The following is a 20561-nucleotide window of genomic DNA, read 5'->3' as shown; positions in this document are numbered from 1 at the left end:
ATCAACTGCAAACCTGTTTGTAGCACTTGTCAACCTCCCGACCGTAGGAAGAGCCTCCTCGATCTTCCACCCCCAAGCGCTCTTGCAGATCTTTTACTGACTGCAAACTCCCTGGTTACACCAGAGTCACGCTATCTGTTCCTAACCAGACGTAGCGGATTTAGGAAGACTTTCACTTCCAGGCACTAGCTATCTGGTCTCTACCAGACATAGCTCCTCATCATACTTTGCCATCTGATCCCAACCAGACTTGGCATTCCTCCTTTTCCTCTGGGGTCTCAACTGTCTCATGGAGGTAGTTAGGTTTTCTCTTGTTTCAACTACCTCAACAGTTTCTTTTTTTAAATCAACAATTGATCACATACTTAATTAAACAGTGATAGCACAATTAATTATCATAGTAATTAATAGTAATAACAACAGAGTTATTATAATTTACCCAACAGGGTTTATGGTTCACAATTAAATTACTGTTTTACTTAATATTACCGCTTCGCTAGGAGCATTACACGGACAATGACTATTGGAACTACAGCCCACTAGGACATAGGAAAAAAAGGCGGTTTACCCGGTTACAGCAGTCGGTTTAGATTCTTCATAACCAGCATAGGCAGCAGAGAAAGCAGCTTAGGCAGAATCACAGGCAGTAGATGCAAAGGTAGCTAGAACGAGCAGCAGTTGATCTTAATACGTGTCTCCTCGGTGATAAGGCGGTTCCTCAATGGGATCCAGGCTCCAACTAGATTTGCTAGTGAAACAGGGTCCTTTTTTAAGGGCAGGCTCCAACAACCAATTCGAATATGGAAGCACCGAGCCTGAGTGATCATGATATCTTCCAATGGTTGGAGCAATGTTATCTGTAAAAAAGACAAAATATAAAGTTGGGGTTAATTATAGTAATTTATGAACGAAATCCTAACACACAACTTTATGTTGATAAAAATTAGAACATGTTAAATTGAGAGGTATGACATGGAGGATTGCTACTAGGTCGTGTAAGTCAATGAGAATCCACGTAGGGATCGAAACGAAGTCAACGAAGCATCGAAAATACCTTGGCATTCGAGTGACCTGGGTGTATAACGTGCACAGTATATAAAAGAGGCAGGGTCTATCAAAACTTTGGCAATGGTGCATACCATACCATATGCGCTGCTTTGACTGGAATAACGTTGTATTAATATGCCTCAAAATCTCAGTTAAATCGAAATAGTAAAGGAAGAGTGCACTGAGAAAGAGAATGTGATGCATGAACAGAATATTAAATAATTTCTCCATAACCAACAAATTATATTCCAATTTTATACGCTATAACCAATATCTCGCCAGCAGGGATATAGTTTAAATATTCATGTTTCATAATAATTTTTTTATTAAGAGAAGGCGGCCCCACCACCAGAGACAAACCTACGGCCACGGAAACCTGTTTAAAATTTATGAGCCCCTTGCAACCAAGTTCTTCCTTCATTCCCATCTGATTGGCGACTCATGTCAATCATCTGCCAGATCACTCGGCAATTCCATTTTCTTCTTACACGATGACACACGTGGCACGTCCTGGTGGATACCTCCTTTCCACAGCCCAGCGCTGTTGTACCTGGCTTCCAGTGATGGATCTTTGTGCTTCGAGGATCACAGGGAACCAAAAACCGTTCCGCCCCCGCACCCCCCCGGGCCGCACAATAATTGTTTACAATCCCACGACCCAACCTCTGCAATGTTTTGACGGTGCCGGAGGAAACGTCAATCGTTCTAAAGAATTGTTTGATCGGGATCGCCTTTGTCAGAAGTCTGGGCGCATGCAAGATCGTGCTTAGTGGACCTTGTTCTAACAGGATGACGTGGACGCTTATCTATGATGCATAGGCCGACACGCGGAGAAAGCTACCTGACCTGGATGACATGAGAAAGCTATGTGGCATAAACATGTCATCCCCTGTTTGAACATAACGCATAATGCATGATAGAAACGTGGCTGAACCGCAGGACAACCGTGACAAGTGCATGTTGGATAGCTGAGCGAAAAAACTTAGAAGCTCTCTGCTTCTCGGAACCATGCTCAGATCACTGCAACTTTCTTTGAAATTTGGATGCGCAAATGTTGAGCGAAGTTATGGTTGGGATCATACAAAACCGCTGAACAGGCAACCCGTGCTTATGACGCCGCAGTGTATTACCTGAAAGGTCCTGTCGCCCATTTCAATTTCCCAGATTTTGTGCCCCTTATTCTGCCTGTGTCTTCTCATTCCCCTAAGCAAATCAAGAATGCCGTTGTCTTCTAACGTTTGTTAATAACATTGTTAAACTTTGAATTTGAATCAGGCAACATGCAAGTGCTGAAATGATCCAGTTTCTCATTATTTTTTGTTGTATGGCAGAGCAAGAGGAATCCCAAGCTATTCTGGATTTCTGCTGCTGCTCCCTTGACATCAGTGATTATAGCTATACCACGACGGCCCAGGAAACCTGGTTCAGCCCAACTGCAGGTAGAGATCAAGAAACCCAACTGCATGTAGGTTTCTTTCCTAGTTTTCTATTTTTTATTTTTTCTCAGCGGATAAGATAAAGATTATATTTCCTTATTTATAAGATTCACTGTCCGAAAAACAGAAAACACCAAATAACCTCGGCTTGCATAATTTTCTGTTTTCCGGCGCTCTGTAAGCAATTATTCCTGGCTTGATTCGTTAAAAGTTCTCCTTTCTTTATTTTTCTCTGTTAAATCACCCCTAGGTTATCATGATTTTACTGTTATTTCATATCTTTGAATTCTTCAGGTCTGAGAGAACTGTATGGATTTGATATTTTAAATTCTAATTAAGAGTTGAGCAGTGCAGTGTTTCGGAAGAAATTGTTTAATGCTTCCCTATCGAATTTTATACTTGTTTATCGAATAAAGATAGATATAAAATACAGAGGGCATGAGGAGCAAGACGAGAAAAATATATGTTCTCCAATCACTGTAAACAAATTGCAGGGATAAATATACTACGCTGTACATACGGCGAGAGCAAACAAATAGGAAAATTGGTTTGTAATTTTTTGTTTGCTGTCTCAGGTATTTGCAAGATTATAAAGCTGGAAATTAACAGATTTTCTAGTCCCTTATTAGGTGCTCTACTTATAAACATGCAATGCATAAAACAAGTAGAGATTTAATTTCAAGCTAAAATACATAATTGCAGTCTTTCCACTAATATGAAGTTCCTATTGCAGAACATTAAATCTGCTCCTAAATAAGATTAATGATCTGTCCAAAATTCTGTTAATGCAATGAAAACAGACTTACATATCCCATTCATACATTGAAATTTCGTTCCTGTTTATGCTGTCTCAGGTATTTGCAAGATTATAAAGCTGGAAATTAACAGATTTTCTAGTCCCTTATAGGTACCATTCTCTCTTTTGAGACACTTGTAGGCAAAAGAGGCAACAAAAGAGGCATTTGTAGCCCAGCGAAGCAATTAGAAGCTCAAGATAAGGCTCGGGGAGCTGCTGAGCAGCTGTTTGCACAGCAAGAAGGTGGAAAGCAAGCAGCTAACACTCGCCGAGGTGAGTTATATTTCGTTACCACTATGGAATTCATCTTATATCAAAAATTTAACAAAATCAGAAGAACAGGGAGATGAACAAAAAAATTCACCTGACTGATATTTGTTGGTTTCTCTGACCACTGTTCTGTGTTTGTAATTGAGCAGCGTGTTTTCTATAAAGAAGTCTGCCTGAAATCCCGTCTGAGCCATGTGGGCATGGACGCGTTTACCATCTGCAAGGGCTTTCTCCTTGACACATCCGTACAGCAAAGAAGTATAAACAGAGGAGTCACACTGGTCAATAGTATTGAGAATTTGCAGCGCTTCATTGCACGCTGCTCTTAGTTCCTCACTCATTGATGATGCGAGTTGCAGAAAGAATCCAGACCTACTTGCATAAAGAAGCCAGAGAAGCTAGCGTAAATACTACGAGCAACACATGAACAGAACATGCAGACACCGAATCAACATGCAGACACCGAAGCATGCAACATGCAGTAACCGATCGCAACAAGTGGCAACTTCAGCTACTTATAAATTAGTGTAATCCGCATCATAAGTTTTCTTAACATTAAATGTTGCAAATTAATGCTAACGCAAAGATAGCATTACTTCATGCAGCTGTGAAGGATGAATGAGAAAGACCGGTGAAAATGCAAGATAATATATAGTTATTAGCTTTGGTTTTTGACGTCTAGCTTCGGTTTTTTGGAAAGAGGCCAAATAAGATGTAAAATCAGGATCGGGAATAAAACTTTGGTTAATTGCTGATGACCGGGGACTAAGAGCAGGTCAACTAATGCTATATCCGTCGGGAACGATTACTATAGTCCATGCCTGGAGGGCAGGGACTAATAAAAGGTGGAGTAGTCTTAAATATTAGACATGTTTTAATTTTTATGGCTTAGAATGTGGTGATACAATTGTCTGGTAAATTGTGATTTTTTTACATGTATTTTTAAATACATAATTAAATTTAATAATTTTATAAAAATGTTAATGCAGATGCTAAAATTCAAATTTATGATTCCAAGAAAATCTCTATCAAATCTAATAAAATTTACCAAAAAATTAAAATGCATGTTAAAAAGAAGAATGTTCTCTTTCACGTCATGCAGAATAAAGCAGTGGGAGCAGGAAGGGCCCTCATTATTATCTGTGGTTTCCATTAGGCAGAGAAATTTCCAGAACTTTCTTTTAAATTGAGGAAAATAAAATTCATGATATTAATTCTTAATATTTTCTTTAACTCAAGAGACAAAGTTCCTGTGATGAAAAATAATAGAATACTTGATAAACAATTGTGGGGTGTGGAGGTGGAAGGGCCCTCATTATTCATTACCGCACAAGCTATCTTTGGTCCTATGAGAGTTATCGGTTACAAAAGTTCACAATCCCCGGTTGGTTTTTAGTTATATAATTTCTGGTTCCCTTTCACAAGGCTCTGCTCTTGTAGTGTTAGTATTGGTTGAGGATTTCATTGGCTGGAGAGAATTTTTCATTTTGAAATTTCTCAATATCGATATTCACCATTTTGGGGCTTTGTTATTTTGTGCTATCAAGGGAGTTGAACATATTTCTGTTCCTCTTTCCTGAAAGCCATATCATGGGTGATCCTGGTTTCGTATCTGGATTTATTGGTGTGGGCTAGACATGGCTCTCCGTTGCAAGAAAGAATTGGCCAATTTGAAGCGCCTGGTAATGGAAATTGAACCAAAGTTGAAGGAGATCCAGCACTATCGCTTGCAATTAAATAGCAAGAAAATCTCAATTCCTCAAAGCAACAATAAGCTGAGACCCTCAGCTGTTAATAAATGGCTTAAGGAGCTGGATGCGCTTCTCCGGCCAGCATCAGCAATGGCGCAACAATGCAGTACAATCGCTAAGTATGACGTGATTTCTCGTTATAAAACGAGTAGAAGGATTACTCGTTTGATTTCAGATATCAGAGAGCATCTCCAATCAATTCCTTTGATTATCATGCTCCAAAACGAGCAGCTCCGAGAGAGACTTTCAAGAATCGAAGAGTTGTGCGCCTCTCCAGTTGGAGCCTCTACTTCTGCAACGTCCACCCAACCTGATGCTTCATGAGGTTTCTTCATCAACGAACCCCTCATCGTGGGGCAACACAATGAGTTTGCAGCACTAGAGAAGTCAGTGATGGAGGCAGAGGGTGAGTCTTCCTTTTCGTGCATTGGCGTGCTTGGCAAGGGTGGTTCTGGTAAAACCATCCTGCTGAAGTCCGTCTTCAATAGCAAAAAGGTGAGGGATTTATTTTCCAATGGATTGTTGCTTTGGCTGACTGTTTCGCAGTCTCCATCTTTCACAAATCTTAGGAATCAACTCTCTTCCCAAATAGCCATGCAAGAAAACATAAATCCAGATCAAAATATGAACGAAGAAGCCATAAAAATATGGTTGCATGAGAGTATGCAGGGAAAAGGTTTGCATTGTTCCTGGATAATGTATGGGAGGAGGGTCGCAGATTGCTGGAGGAATTGTGTCTACTCCGGCTAACCGACCATTCCACCTTCAAAATTGTTGTGAGTTCAAGGAACCAGAAAACGCTGCTGGAGGATGATTAGATTAGGCGATTTGATGGAGGATGATAGTTGGCGGCTGTTTGTTTATCATGCTTTTCCACATAACAGTGGAAATCTGCCAGCAAACATCGACGAAGGAAAGGCGACAGTTGTGTGTACAAAGTGTGGATGGCTTCCCTTGGCAATCAAAGCAGTAAGAAGGGCAATGGCAGGCATTATTGATGCCCAAGAATGGGCCTTGGCAGTCCACAGGTTGTCAAACGCCAACAGCTAAGTCTATGATTGCCTCAGGTTGAGTTACGACGCACTGGGCGACCACAACATTATTCTTCAATTGTGCTTTCTGTACTTAGCTGCTTCTTTTCCGGAAGACCAAATTATTGAGGCAAACGTATCACTATGTTGTGGTTAGGAGAAGGACTGCTGGAAAATCAGGGTGGCCACGACCAATTCCAGATCGGAAGAATCTACCTCAACAATTTAGCAGACCGTTGTTTGATTGAATCGACAGTGAGAGACATTGATGGATCCGTGCAATATTTCAGAATGTACGACGTTGTGCGCAGTGGGGGAATACAAATTGCTGAGCAGCAAGAGAGCTTCTACTGTGGCGTAGGTAAGGATCTCACAACATTGGATGCAAATGAATGTTTAGCACGCACTAGAATTTTGTTGACTGGCAACCAGTTGGCTTTTCTTCCAGAGTCTTTCAGAGCTCCAGAAATCCACACTTTAAGATTGAATAGAAACAGAGAATTGGGAGAAATTCCAACAAGGGCGATTGAGAGCATGATCTCTCTTAAGGTTCTGGATTTGAGTCGCACGTCCATCCAATCATTGCCTGAAAGTATTGGCTGTTTGAAACAACTTGCATGCCTAAGATTACTGTACGTGCCAATCAAAAGGTTACCAGCATCTGTCTCCAAACTTGTAAATCTCCAAATCCTTAATCCTCTTGGGTCTGGAATTACAGAATTGCCGTGGGACATTGATAAGTTGAGAGCACTAAAGTATTTAGACCTTGCACATTGTCATGATTTGCAATATTTGCCGCAGTGCGTGGAGTCATGAGTTTAGCAGTGAGTCGTCGAGTGTTTAAAAGAGGTCAAAAAGCGGCTTCCATTAACGACCTGGGGAATTTAAAATGCCCATTTGTGAGGGCATTTTAGGGAGGATGCTTCAGATGGAAACATTGGAATTGAAGATCACGGTCACAGCTTTTTTGCCTGAAGATATTACTAATATGTCAAAGTTGAAGAAGTTTTCTTTGGAGAGCTCTCACATAGTTAAAATGGAAAATGAATTTTATCAGTTTCAAAATTTAGATTATGGGACTGTCATATGTTGGAAGAACTTCCACATTTGCAAAATCTAAGAGGGTTAAGGAAATTGGATATTGTACGTTGTCCGAAGTTAAAAAGGATTCCTAAAGAATTTGGAGAGATGGGGCATTTCCTATATTGAAGATATTTTCAATGATTAAGTTAGGTGAATTAGAAGAGTTGCCGATGATACAAGAACGGGCAATGTCTAAACTTGAAAATTTTACATTGATGCTTTGTGAAGCATTAATGATGTTGCCAAAAGGTCACTGGCATCTTAAAAGCCTTCATAGTATAAGATTGTATGGTTGTTCAAAACTTTCAGAAAAGCTTGAAACAATCAAAAGAACAAATAAGAATGTAGAAGTGGTAACCATGTCTACTATCAGCACAGAAATATTTTTAGAAAAGTTTCTCCAAATAAATAAAAAAGATAAAGCTAAATTTCCTAGATATAATCAATTATTTTGGAATGGAGAGTTTTACCTTTTCCTCCCAGAAATATATAGATATTTCTAAGATTCTATGTATTATGATTAATGATCAATAAATGTAATTTATTTTTTTATCAACATTTATATCTGACTTATTATTCATCTTTTTGTCTTCAACATTTTCATATTTATGTATCATATTTGAAAAGGAAAAATAGATGATTTTAATTTATTAATAATGTTATAAATTAAGATAATTAATTAATTATCAATATCTTTAATACAATTTAATTTTAATGATTGTATAAATTTTGAAGTAGGATACATCATAATGGTATTATTATTTAAATTTGAGAAAAAAATTAAAAATAATTAAAAAATATTTTTAATAAATAATTATATATTATATTTATTTTAATTAGAATTTTTATTTTTTATAAAAATGTATTTTCAATTTGATTTAGATTAAATAAATAAATAAAATTAGTATATACAAAATAATAGAAAAAAATGACAGGAAAAAGGTTATCTTTTATATTATTTAAAAAAAAAATAGTTAGGTAGAAGTGGTAACAATGTCGATTACCAGAACAGAAATACTTTTAGAAAAGTATTGGTGAGGAGGAGATATGGTGAATTTTGGGATGGAGAACTTTATTTTTTCTTCCAAATAAAAAGGTATAGATATTTATAAAATTTTATGTATTATGATTCATGATTAATAATTGTAATTTATTTTTTATTAATATTTATATATGATTAATTATTTATGTTTTTGTTTTGAACATTTCTATATTTAAATAACACATATAAAAAGGAAAAAAAAAAATTTAATTCACTAATAATGTTATAAATTTAGAAAATTAACCAAGTTATCAATATCTCTAATATAATTTAATTTTGATGATTGTATAAATTTTAAAGTACCATATATTAAAATGGTATTGTTATTTAGATTTAGAAAAAAAATCAATAAATAATTAATAAAATATTAATAAAATGAATTTATTTTATGTATTTTAATTATACATTATATTTATTTTAATTAGAATTTTTATTTTTTCCTTTATAAAAATAAAATATTTTTATTTAGATTAATTATATAATATTTTTAATATATATAAATGAATGGAAGAAAATGACTTGAGTAATGTTATTTTTTTGGTATTTTTTAAAAAGAGAAGTGAAATACAAATAAATTTTGATAATTGAAATTTGAATTTCTAAAAAAAAATCTTTGAGACATGCTATATAAGTAAAATTATTGTTTTATGTTAGTGATATTGCTTTTTAATTTTTAAAAATGCCATTAATAGTATAAGTTATGAGAGCAAGGAAATGAAGGCAAAAAAGCTACGACGACCTCCATTGCTACAGAGCTTGCTTTCTTTGTTTCTCATAATGGTGATTATTCTCATGTACACTTTTCAATAGGATAATGGAAAATTTTGGCTATTTAATTAAAAATAATAATTGAAAATGGGTTATCACAATGTTGCACAACCATAAATTTGTAGTTGTTTAGTTATATGGAGGTGTAATGCTCACAAATTTGGGTTGATTTTAGTTTTGAATATTTTGGTTATTTGCTTTTGTCAAGTCACGAGGTAAATCCTCAAATCAAATTGTGTCTTTATATTAAGATGTATCATAGATATATATATATGGAGAGAATCTTGGGTTTTTGTCTTCTAATTTTCTTTATTTTCTATTTACAATATTTACATGTATTTACCTGATCGCAAAGATTAGGTGTCAACATTCACCCCCTTACTCTGAAGGGATGTTGGTGAGTCAAAGCATCATTCTGAATCTTTCAAACTTTTCTCTTCCAAGCGCTTTGGTGAAGATGTCTGCAATATGCTCGTTTGTGGAAAATGATGTAGGTGGACTGTCTTGGCCTCAATATGATGTCAAATCAGATGGTATTTTGTATTGATGTGCTTCATTCGATCATGGAATTTTGGGTTCTTGGCCAACTTTATTGCAAAAGTGTTGTCAATCATGAGAGGAGTTGAATTCACTTGTTTTTCATGCAAATCTTCTAGAATTTTCCTTAGCCACACAATTTCCTTTGTTGCTTCAACTATTGCCACATATTTTGCCTCAGTTGTGGAATGTGGTGGAACTAATTGTTTACATGACCTCTAAGAGATTACTCCTGATCAAAGACTCATAACATAACTTGAAGTAGATACCCCAGTTTCTTTATCTCTGTCGAATTCTAAATCAAAGTATCCAGTCAAGCTGAAGTCTCCCACTTGTGTATACTTAAGTCCAAAGTCTTAAGTTCCCTTCAAGTACCTTAGAACTCTTTTTTCAACATACCAATGACCCTCACAAGGATTTTGCATAAAACTAGAGAGGATTCCAACAAAAAATGAAATATCTGGTCTGGTAGTGATCCGGATTTAAATAGGAACGCAACAAATTGCAGAGATAACCATAAACACAAAGATGTAGCAGAAATAATACTTCATTTCATTAATGTAAAATACTGAAATATGGTTACAAACAGGAATGGAAATAAACCAGCTAGGGCGATGCTAGCTTATCTCTAAGAACAGATGTGGTGGCTACATGCTTCTGAACTATGTTACAATGAGACTCGAAGGCCTATTTATTGTTGAGAAATAATGGAAAACCCTAAACATCCAAAACCTAACCCTAGAAGATGAAATGCCAAACTGTGGGCCCCGTTTTGGGTAAATTGGTACATCAACCTCCCGGGGTCGTAACTTCGACATATGATCTTCGTTTGATGCGCACAATAGCTCGTTAGAAATATCTATCTGAGGAGTACAACTTTGGGAAGAGAAACATCAATCTATGGACCGATGTTGCTCCCAGATTTCCCAAAAAACGTCGTTTAAGGCCTCAAAATGGCTCCGGAAGTTCAAGACCCGAAAAAGTGCTAAAAATAGTAAATTGTGCTACAATTTAGGAAACTAAAAAACTAAAAGAGACAGTTGTGGGGGTCCAAATGGGATAGGTGGGTGGCCACCAAAATCCACCTGGATCAAGTAATAGTTAGGTTGTTGAGACTTCCTATGAGTTGTCTATACTTCATGGCATCCTCAAATTATTTTCCTTCAGTGGATGTGAGATTTAAGTTTTGTTCCATTGGAGTAGTCAAATGATTGCACTCAACCATGTCAAACCTATTCAACATATCTCTAATGTACTTTTTCTGAGCGAGGAATATCAATTTTGGATGTTGAGTTACTGCAATTCCAAGATAGTAATGAACATAGCCCAAGTATTTCATTTCATAACATTTCCTCAATTTGTTCTTTATGGATGAAATGTAACTCTCATTGTTCCTTCTTGTCAAAATATCACCTACATACAACAAAAGATATACAACTTTTTTGCCAACTTTCTTGACAAACAAAGTTGCAACATCAAGATCATAATGTTTGAAGTTGAGTTTTAGAAGATGCTCAATTAACTTCTCATACCAGGCTCGGGGAGCTTGCTTGAGGCCATACAAGGATTTTACAAGATTGCATATTTTATGTTCCTGACCCTTCACAACAAATCCTTCTAGTTGGGACATAAAAACTTTCTCTTTCAGATATCCATTTAAGAAAGTAGTTTTTATATCCATTTGATGGACTTCCAATAGTTATGTGTTGCCAAGGCAAAGAGTGTCTAGATGGTAGCCCATTTTGTTGTTGGGGGCCGCGGGGGGGAATTATCCTCATAGTTGACCCCTTCCTTCTATGCAAAACCATTTTCTACAAACCTGGCTTTATGCTTGTCAAGCGAGCCATCTGCTTTATACTTGTTTTTGAAGACCCACTTGCAACCAATGGGTTTGGTTCCTAATGGAAGATCAACCAACTTCCAGGTGCCATTCTTTATCAAAGCATCATATTCTTTCTGCATCGCTTCTTTCCATTCATCATGAGAAGCAACTTCTTTGAAGGAAGTTGGTTCAAAATCTATAGAAAAGTTCAGTTCACAATCATAAGAAACATCCATATCAACAAGTGAATCAGAATCATCTACATCACCTCCATTTTTCTGATTGAGCTTCTTATTCCTGTCTTTCTGACCTCATCAGGACAAACACTTTCAAGTGTCTTTGTCAGCCATTTAGGAGGACCTTTCTGAGATGTCCTAGGCTGCTCAGTTGATTGAGATGGGGATAAATCAATATTTAGTCTCCCAATTATGTCACTCACATAACTCAAGATGGCATCAATAGCCGGAGGTTCATGCAAGGGAGAGAGTGTTTCAGAAGAAGATTCCACATATTGATCCAATATAGGAATCAACCCTTCAAGATGTGGAATCTGATTATCAAACCCTTGAAAATATTTTACATGTGTGAATGTAACCAAGCGATCAAGTTGTCATGCAACAATATTGTCAGCCTTAGAAGATTCAAGAAAGATCACATCTCTAGATATTATAAACTTCTGATTGAGTTCATCATAGAGATGGTATGCATTGGAGGTATTTGAGTACCCCAAGAAGATACACTTATGACTCATTGCACTGAGTTTTTTTCTTTGTTCCTAAGGTATTAAGGCATAGCAGGTGGAACCAAAAAAACTGATATGTCTCACCAAAGGAATGTGGCCATACCACATTTCATAGGGAAACTTGTTTTTTATAGCATTAGATGGAAACATATTCTTTATATACACAACACACAAAACTGCATTAGCCCAAAACATTAGTTTAACATTCTTGAAAAACATCATGGAACGTACCATATTTGATATTTCTCTATTAATTCTTTCAACTACTCCGTTATGTTGGGGATTATAAGGCATAATTGTTTGATGTTTGATCCCATGCTAGCGAAGATAGTTTTCAAATTAATTTGAAGTGTATTCTTTTCCATTATCAATGAGAATAGAGCCAATATGAGATTGTGTATCATTTTCAATCCATGCATGAAAGTTCTTGAATGTTTCAAAAGCTTCATATTTGATCTCAATAAATAAACGCAACACATTCTGGTCTAGTCATCAATAAATGTCATCATATATTTATTTACCATTTCTAGAAGGAATAGGCATTGGGCCACATAAATCTGAATGAATGAGTTCAAGTTTTCGATGTGCTCTGGAATGAGAATCATGAAAAGACTATCTATTGTGCTTTCTTAAGATACAACCATCACATTCCTTAAGTTTCCTAGGAATTATAGGCAAACCAGTAACACCATTTTTCTTCAACAAACAAAGGTTGTCATAGTTCAAGTGTCCTAATCTAGCATGCCATAAAAGACTTCATGGAAATGTATCTTCATCATAGTGAGAACTATATGAGAATTTTTGTGAACAAACAGAGGTTCCTTGCAACTTTAGAAGTCTTTCTTCTTCTATGCCCATAATGACAAGTGATGAGCCCCAAAAATGGGTAACTTATTGGGCTCATTTTGCCTATTGTTCTCCATTAATCCACCATCCTTCATAGTTTATGCATGCTTTTGAGTATATTTATGTTAATTGAATGAATGAGAATATTCACTTGACCATGAAGTCTAATACGTGCTTATTGTACATTTTTGGACATCTTTTGGACCAAGGTCAGGCATTTATGAGCCAGTTGATAGCCAAATACGAGGGAACAAGGCTGAGGATTTGTAGGAAGGGTGTCTCCTGCACTAAATGGACCCTTCCTCGAGTTCTCCACCATCAGCTCGGAGTTCAACAACCCACTGAAGATGATCCCCAAGGGCAGCCGAGCAGCTTTTGTGAAGTGGCTGATTACTTGCAGTTTTGAGCAGCCAAGCCCCTTGAGTTAAGGAGGGTTGTTGGAGGTCCTCGTGGTGATAAGTAGGAAGGCTTCTAGCCTTTGTAGTTTAGATCTTGAACAATTGTATTTTCGCACTTTAGTGCTACTCTGCCTTTCAGATCATTTTCGAGCTTTTGCTGTAAACCTTTTTGTGACATGGTTATTTTTTGAGTAATGGAGATCAGTTTCACTTTGCATCAACTCTGAGCTTCTTTTAGGAGGTTGTAGCTCTTGGGCTTGGGCCCAACCCAAGTGCGAGTACCTCCTCTTGTGTACTTTTATATGTTTTTGCTACATTCCTAGAATAGTTTCTGCTACTTAGATTAACATATTGCTTTGTTATTTAGGTTGCTTTTGATGATTGAAATAGCATTTCATGCTTCAAGTTGTTTTGATAGTTTGGTAAAGGAAAAGACTTGCAAAAAGGCCACCAAGCAATCCTTGATCTCATCTCTTTCTCCTTGGGACCATGAGCTGAGACCAAGGCATACTTGTTGCCACAAAAACATTGTTTTGCCTTTCCATGAAATGACAAGTGTTAGATTTTTAGTTAGGGAAGTTGATACTAGTTATGATGACATGCTTGGATCTATTCTTGCTCGGTTTTCATAGTTGTCTTACATGATTTTTTGCCAATAAACTTTTGTCCACCATGATTTCTGGTTTTTAGGTTAGAATAGGTTAAAGAAGATAGATCTCTGATGTTTTTAGTCTTTCTTTGATTAGTTTGGAGAAATAGTGTGCAGATCACCTGTAATCCATCTCTGCCTATCCTTCCTTCCTCACACCACCTGCTCCAACCCCAGATTCTGGATTCCTTCCCTTCATTCACCACACTCTGCCAGTTTGACCTAATTTCTTCATTTTTGTGCAACATTGGTCCCTCCATCCTTGAACAAATCCAACCATCTTCATCGCCCCCTAGCCTCATTTACCAGGTCCTAGACCTCTTCACAGCCTCATCCAACCTCCATTTCCACTTTCCCACCGGTTTTCCTCCATCAACCCTAAAAAATCCTCTCTCGGCTCTTCCTGTAGAACCCCTGCAGACTTCCTGTAGAAGATCACGTGGGCAGTTTCTCGAGATATGATCATTGTGAAACTCTCTGGAAGGGTGCTAGGGACCCCTTAGGCCCTCTTCTCACCTTCCCAACCTCCTGCAAGTGCCCGCTCCATTTCCTTTCGCCAATCAACCTCTGCACAGTAAAAAATAGTTAAAGCACATGCATAATAATTCTGTAAAATTACTCAAAAATACAAAAAGATTTTTTTTCCAGATTTTACTTTAGAAGTAGCTTAGAAACATGCTTTTTACCTTTCCAAGAGTCAAGGTATCCATTTCAACAGCTTTCATCTCTTTTCTTGCACTAGTAGGGTTAGTTGGTAAAGCTAGGGTTTGCATTTCCTTTTAGCTTTTAGTTTCTTTCTGTAAATAGATTAGCCTCCTTAGAGTTAGCTTTCATCCATCACAGTTAAAAGCTTCTTCTAAGAGCTCATAGAAGTTGGCTTAAGCTCATAACGGACTTGTGCCAGCTGACTAAGTGACAGCCTGCGGCAAGAGCTAGTACTTGTGCATATAGCACTGTCGCTTCTAAGTTTGTTACAAACTACCGGGTTGATAAAAGTAAAGAAGGGAGTCCCAGGAGTTGCAGCATTATTGCTGCAATACTGGAGCCCACCATCTTTTTGGCGCTATTTCCAGGGAAGCGTCAGAGTATTTGTGATTGCTGCTTTTCTTCTATTTTCTACTACAACCTTCTTCTCAGTAGTATTTCAGCAAGTGTAGAGTAGTTGTTTCATTTCCATTCTGCAATTTCATTTCCGCAAAAGTAGATTAGACATTTCCTTCTTTCCTAGACTAGAATTTCAATTCTGCAAGCGTAGATTAGCATTTTGTTGTAGGGAAAAGTATCCGACTCGGATGACCCTAACCCACTCTAAGGGTGACAGTTCCTTAGCAACAACTGTAAAGCAAACTACTGAAGGTTTTCTTCTTTATGAAAGCAAAAGAGAATGGATGAAGCACTAACCGTTGCCTTGCGCTTAATGTCGAATCCAGACTCTCCTCTTTGGCCGCTTGTTCCTAGCTCTTTGTCCTTCTGCTCGCCCAGCTACAATGAGATCCTGCACAATGACAAAGAAGGAAACTACAAGAGGCATGCAATCATAACTGGTTCATGGATTAGTGTAAACCAAACATGCAATCATCACAATATATAATTGAACAAAAGCACATAGAAGAACCTCAATAGCTTTTATTAATGAAGAAATAAAGGTTCTGAGAGGATTACAACCATTGCAGGCTCCAACCCAGCAACACCTCCCAGCAGAAAGAATTGCTCTTCTTCACCTCTCTCAAACAATAACCCAATAACTCAAGAATGAAACCAACAACATAGCATTACTCTGCACAAAATTCCAGCCTCCTGAGCTCATAGGAGAGAGCTCAATATATAGATGAATTGAGAAAGGATGAGTCAGCTTGCAACTGATGTGTAGCTGCCTTGTGTCCTCTCTCTCTTCAGTTAATCTTTAGTTGATCTTCAGTTCCTGAGTCCACTTGGTGAACCTTGCTTCCACTTGGAGAAACAAAGCCTCTAACTCATCACAAGGCGAAATACCTAATCCAAGTGTCAATTTTGGAAGATTCCAAAGCTATGAATCACTCTGCCACATGTCCAAACTCGCCCAACGCAGGTAGGCTTTGTTCTGCCTGCTTTGCAACGCAGGTACACCATGGAGCAGTTGTGTTTCAGCGCAGAAACCCAGTGGAGCACCTGCTTTGATTTCAGGATTGCTTGTTTTTTAGTGTTTTCAGGTGGAGAACTGATCTGAGAGCTGTTGGTTTGCTGACCTTGTTCCTCTAGGGGTAGGAACATCATGTTTAGGGAACTTTGGATCCCTTGGATTATTGACAATTCATGCTTGTTGCTGTAAGGCACAAAATTGTCTATAACAGATGCCCCCTAAAGTATGAGGTCGTTTATCGGGTGAAATGCTTTATTGAGAGGATCCGAAGTTCATTCAATCTGCTGAGAAGTGTCCTGTAATAAGATACAATGCAATACATTATTTTTCATACATTTTTCATGATCTAGCTGAGGCGGGCATTCCCATGCTCAGCTTTATAAATACATTTTGGTACATAGAACAGACGATCGTCTGATGCTAGACTGATAATTCTCTGCCGAATTTATCATCCTTCACTGATAATTCTCTGCTGAATTTATCATCTTTTGAGAAGGATGATCATCTGTTGCAATGATGTACATATCAAATGTCTTTATGTCCTGAATATATATCGCAGCCCGGATGGATGAAACTAGATCCGGGGTCTTCAATCTCTTCCGATCTTCACTCGATGTACAAGTCGATCCATGTGAGAATTTCTTGAAGTCGAACATGGAAAGACATCGCTTGATTACCGGTCAATAATGTAAACCGTTAACAAGCGCGAGAGGAATCACCGATAAGGATGATGACCCTCAAGGTACGGCAGTACAATCTACATGGTGGGAATAAAGGACTTGGCGTCGACCACCATGCAAAATCTTCTGGTCGAAGGTCATTGATATATACCTGTCGCCGGAAGTGAGAAACTTGCCATTGAGGCATGCAAGCTTCAAAGTACTGAGGGGGGTGTTCCTAGATCAACTCCTTGGATAATGAGCTGATGTCGACAAGGAGCGATCCGTCAAAGGAGGGCCTTAATGAATCCCACATCAGTGACACGGAACGGAGCTAGCGATTATGATGAGGTGAAAACAAACTGTGATGTATGATTCAGGGTGGCGGTCATGAAGTGGATGAAGGATAATGTATGGCAGTGGGTGGAACAGGGTTGACTCTTTACAGAACCACATCTCTTGAACATATAACGACACTGATGTGATGGATTGGTAGCATTACACCAATTATGGATGGTGTGGCGAGGACCATGATTCTGCGATTGGTGAATGAAACAACCCAACCCGAAGCGGACGGAGGACAAAGTGTCATGTTCAAGAGCGACTTGCTACCATTAATACTGTGAGGTTCTCCCAATTTTTCCCCAGTCATTGCTGACCAGTACCTCTTTATTTTTGTCAAGCTTGAGGAGGATAACATATGCTTGTTCTATAACCTGCCCTTCGGGCAAGCCCATCGCTATGTTTTAACGAGCCTAGCGATAGGGAAACTCGTTCTTGTCTAAAGACAAGTTTGTCGCTATTTAATTATTTTAACGAGTCTAACGACAAGGAAAACTCGGTCCTTTTCATTTTTAGAGAGTCTGAAAAGGTACGAAAAGTTAACTCCAAAATTCCTTTTTCGTCATCTAATCCCTTAAGTCCGAAAAAGTATAAAACAATACAGAAGGGATGAATTTTCGGTTTCTTTAACGAGCCGAACAAAACAAGCGCTCGATCTTTTTGTGCAATAATCCCTCAGGTCCAAAAAGATTAAAATCTAGAGGAGGGATAGCTTTCCGGTCGCTTTAACGAGCTGGAAGGCCAAAACTCGGCAAACTTTTCATATTTTACGAGTCAGTGAAAGGAGCTCAAAGAAGACTCGTCTTTTGAGGAACGAGTGATGAACAGGGATAGCAGCAGATTCCAGGTACAGGTTGGAATTCTCCAATCACGGCAGTGTCACAAGGATGGCTAAGTGAAATCACTCTTCGCAGCTGTTCCTCAAAATGGGTAAACAAACATATGGAGGTGAACGATTGGCCAAATGAACGGATGGAGGTGATGGCATATAAACACGACCAAGGGCTTTTAATATGGCTTTCAAAGGTTACATTTCTCGAGGTTGTTTACCGGTTCATTTTTTATGCGTGAGCTTGAACTGCTAGGGAAAGATTGCTCACAATCTACGTTTATTTTTTAACGAGCATGAACTTCTGCACAAAAACTGCTCGATTCTTGCGTTTATTTTTTAACGAGCATGAACATTGCCAAAACTGCTCGATATATGTTTGCATGCCCCCAGCATAATAACGCAAATCGAGGTGCATGCCCCCCAAGCTTCATTGCATTCAACTTTGTTGGTTGGAATGAAGGTTTACCATTGAGGTTGGGGATCGTTTCACTTTTTAATGAGGTTGACATAGTAAAAGAACTATCCTCATTGCCCATTGTATTTACAGTACTCGATAGAAAATCGAAAACTGAAGGATGATAAAGGTTATTTTGAGTATCTTCCCCACAACCCGGGAGAAGGGAACGATGGTGGGAATCATTCCATGGTGCCCCGTCAATTACCATTGATTGGACTATTCCTTTGTCGGTTCCATGCACTCGCGACCAAGGACTTAAAGGGGTGCCATATTCTCTAGACCTATCTATCCAAACGCTTGATGAGCATTGATTTGGGGTTGCCCCCCAGGCCAAGAAAATTGATTGCTACAATACTTCCATTGGGCTTGGGGACAAAACCTTTGCATGATCCATGCTGATATCATTTTCTGACATCTTTTGTGCGGAAGATATCCTGTTGCAGGTTCCTACTGTCGCCACTTCTCCCACAATGAACGTTGGCGGAAGGGTGAAAGTTCCCATTAATGTAGGATCTTTTAGTAGGCCTACTCCGATATTTTGAAACGAATGGTCGTTTCCATGGATCAGAGGAACGCTTCCTGTAACTTGTGAACCATTAGGGAGGAAATTTTGTTGGTCGATGATAGTAATCCCTCCTTGAAAGGGGAATGCGATTTTCCTAAAATAGGTCAACACAACAGCTTCCATGGCATAAATCCATGGTCTTCCCAGTAGGATGTTATAGTCAAGATTGCCATCGATGACTTCAACATCTATTTCTACTGTTTTGCCCCCTAGTTCAACTTTCAAGTTACTAAGGATACCGTAAGGGGTATATGTCCTTCCGTCGAATGCTTTTAATGTTGTTGATGATCGCGACAAGGTTGGAGATCCTAAAGTTTTCCAGCAACTCATCGACATAATACATGTCGATGCCCCCTCATCAATAATTGTTCGATGAACAGTTTTGTTGAGGGCTTTCACTTGGACGAGGAAAGCTAGTTGAGCTGGTAACTGAGGATCATATCCTTTGTGATCAAAGGATACAAGATTGGAATCTTTAGGATCCACCCCACCAATTGCTGATAACAATGCCTGCCTTTGGGATGGGCAATTTTGTAGTACTTCAAGAGTCGACATAGCAGACGGCGATTGCGCCAAATCTTCCACTATATTATAATGCTGTGCTGCTCTGGCACGAGGATTAAATGTCGACTTGTGTACTACTCCCTTTGGCGGTTTTATTGTTAATTCATGTGTGATGGGGGGTACAACTTCTGCCGAAGTTGTTGTCGAACTGCGAGGTTGATCTTTACCTTTATCGTTCGACACCTGTGGATTCCCGTAATCTTTGTTCCTTGTCGAAATCAAAGCATCATTCTGTTGCTTCGATATCGATAACATAAGCACTTGCGACGGTGAAGCATTTCCACTACCAACCAGATTTTTTCCTCGATCGGGAAACGGATCAGTTAACACAACTGGAGTTTGCGAACTCTTTAAGAATCTTTTTAGATCAGCTTTGTATGGAAATTCTCTCGTCCAGTGATCCTTATCACATATCTGACACCCATAAGGTGGTTTCCTATCTCGAGGAGGGCTTGAAGAAGTTTTTCGAGGAGATGACTCTCCTTGTTTCTTCTTCTTCCCTTTGTTTTGATTTTTCTTGCTTCCTGGTTGATTGGTTTCTTTGCCCTTATCTGTCGATACGGCATTTACTTCCGAAGCAAGAACTTCTTCATGCGCATTTTGATTCGAATCCTTACGGGCCTTCTTTTGATTGGTCCTTTTCGGATTCGTGTTTGCCGTGCCAATCACGCCATCGCCGGCATGAGAGTCACTGTTTGATTTAGGAGGAGGAGGGATTGAAAACTCTGGTCTAGGGGCGTCTGGTATTTTGTCATAGAGCGTGCCGGACTGAGTATATACTAAATCCAAGTATTGTGCACGAGCG

General features: G+C 38.4%; 1 protein-coding gene and 1 long non-coding RNA gene across 3 annotated transcripts; one reads left to right on the top strand and one right to left on the bottom strand.

Moving 5' to 3' along the window:
* Window positions 1-563: 563 nt before the first annotated feature.
* Window positions 564-3890, bottom strand: LOC149264736 (uncharacterized). Its single transcript, XM_089390319.1, has 2 exons — window positions 3644-3890; window positions 564-857 (listed from the first exon to the last, which is right to left on the bottom strand). The coding sequence occupies exons 1-2, from the start codon at window positions 3888-3890 to the stop codon at window positions 685-687; spliced, it is 420 nt and encodes a 139-aa protein (XP_089246445.1). The 3' UTR covers window positions 564-684.
* On the top strand, window positions 1737-3822 carry LOC149264737 (uncharacterized). Of its 2 annotated transcripts, XR_016250153.1 has the most exons (4): window positions 1738-2184; window positions 2379-2486; window positions 3391-3552; window positions 3699-3822. It is a non-coding gene; the product is annotated as an uncharacterized LOC149264737 (long non-coding RNA). The 2 variants fall into 2 exon arrangements; XR_016250152.1 differs by having other exon boundaries at window positions 1737-2184; window positions 2379-3552.
* Window positions 3891-20561: the final 16671 nt, after the last annotated feature.

Source organism: Pinus tabuliformis, chromosome 6, assembly GCF_031772625.1.
Source record: "Pinus tabuliformis cultivar Carrire ecotype Pingquan chromosome 6, CPIR1, whole genome shotgun sequence".
Lineage (NCBI taxonomy): Eukaryota > Viridiplantae > Streptophyta > Pinopsida > Pinales > Pinaceae > Pinus > Pinus tabuliformis.
This window is presented reverse-complemented; position numbering and strand designations above follow the sequence as displayed.

Excerpts from the sequence above, each read along its gene's own strand:
- LOC149264736 (XM_089390319.1), bottom strand. The coding sequence starts at position 3,890 with ATGAGTGAGGAACTAAGAGCAGCGTGCAATGAAGCGCTGCAAATTCTC. Across the intron at positions 858-3,643 it reads AACCAACAAATATCAGTCAG|ATAACATTGCTCCAACCATT; the intron begins GTGAATTTTTTT and ends TCTTTTTTACAG.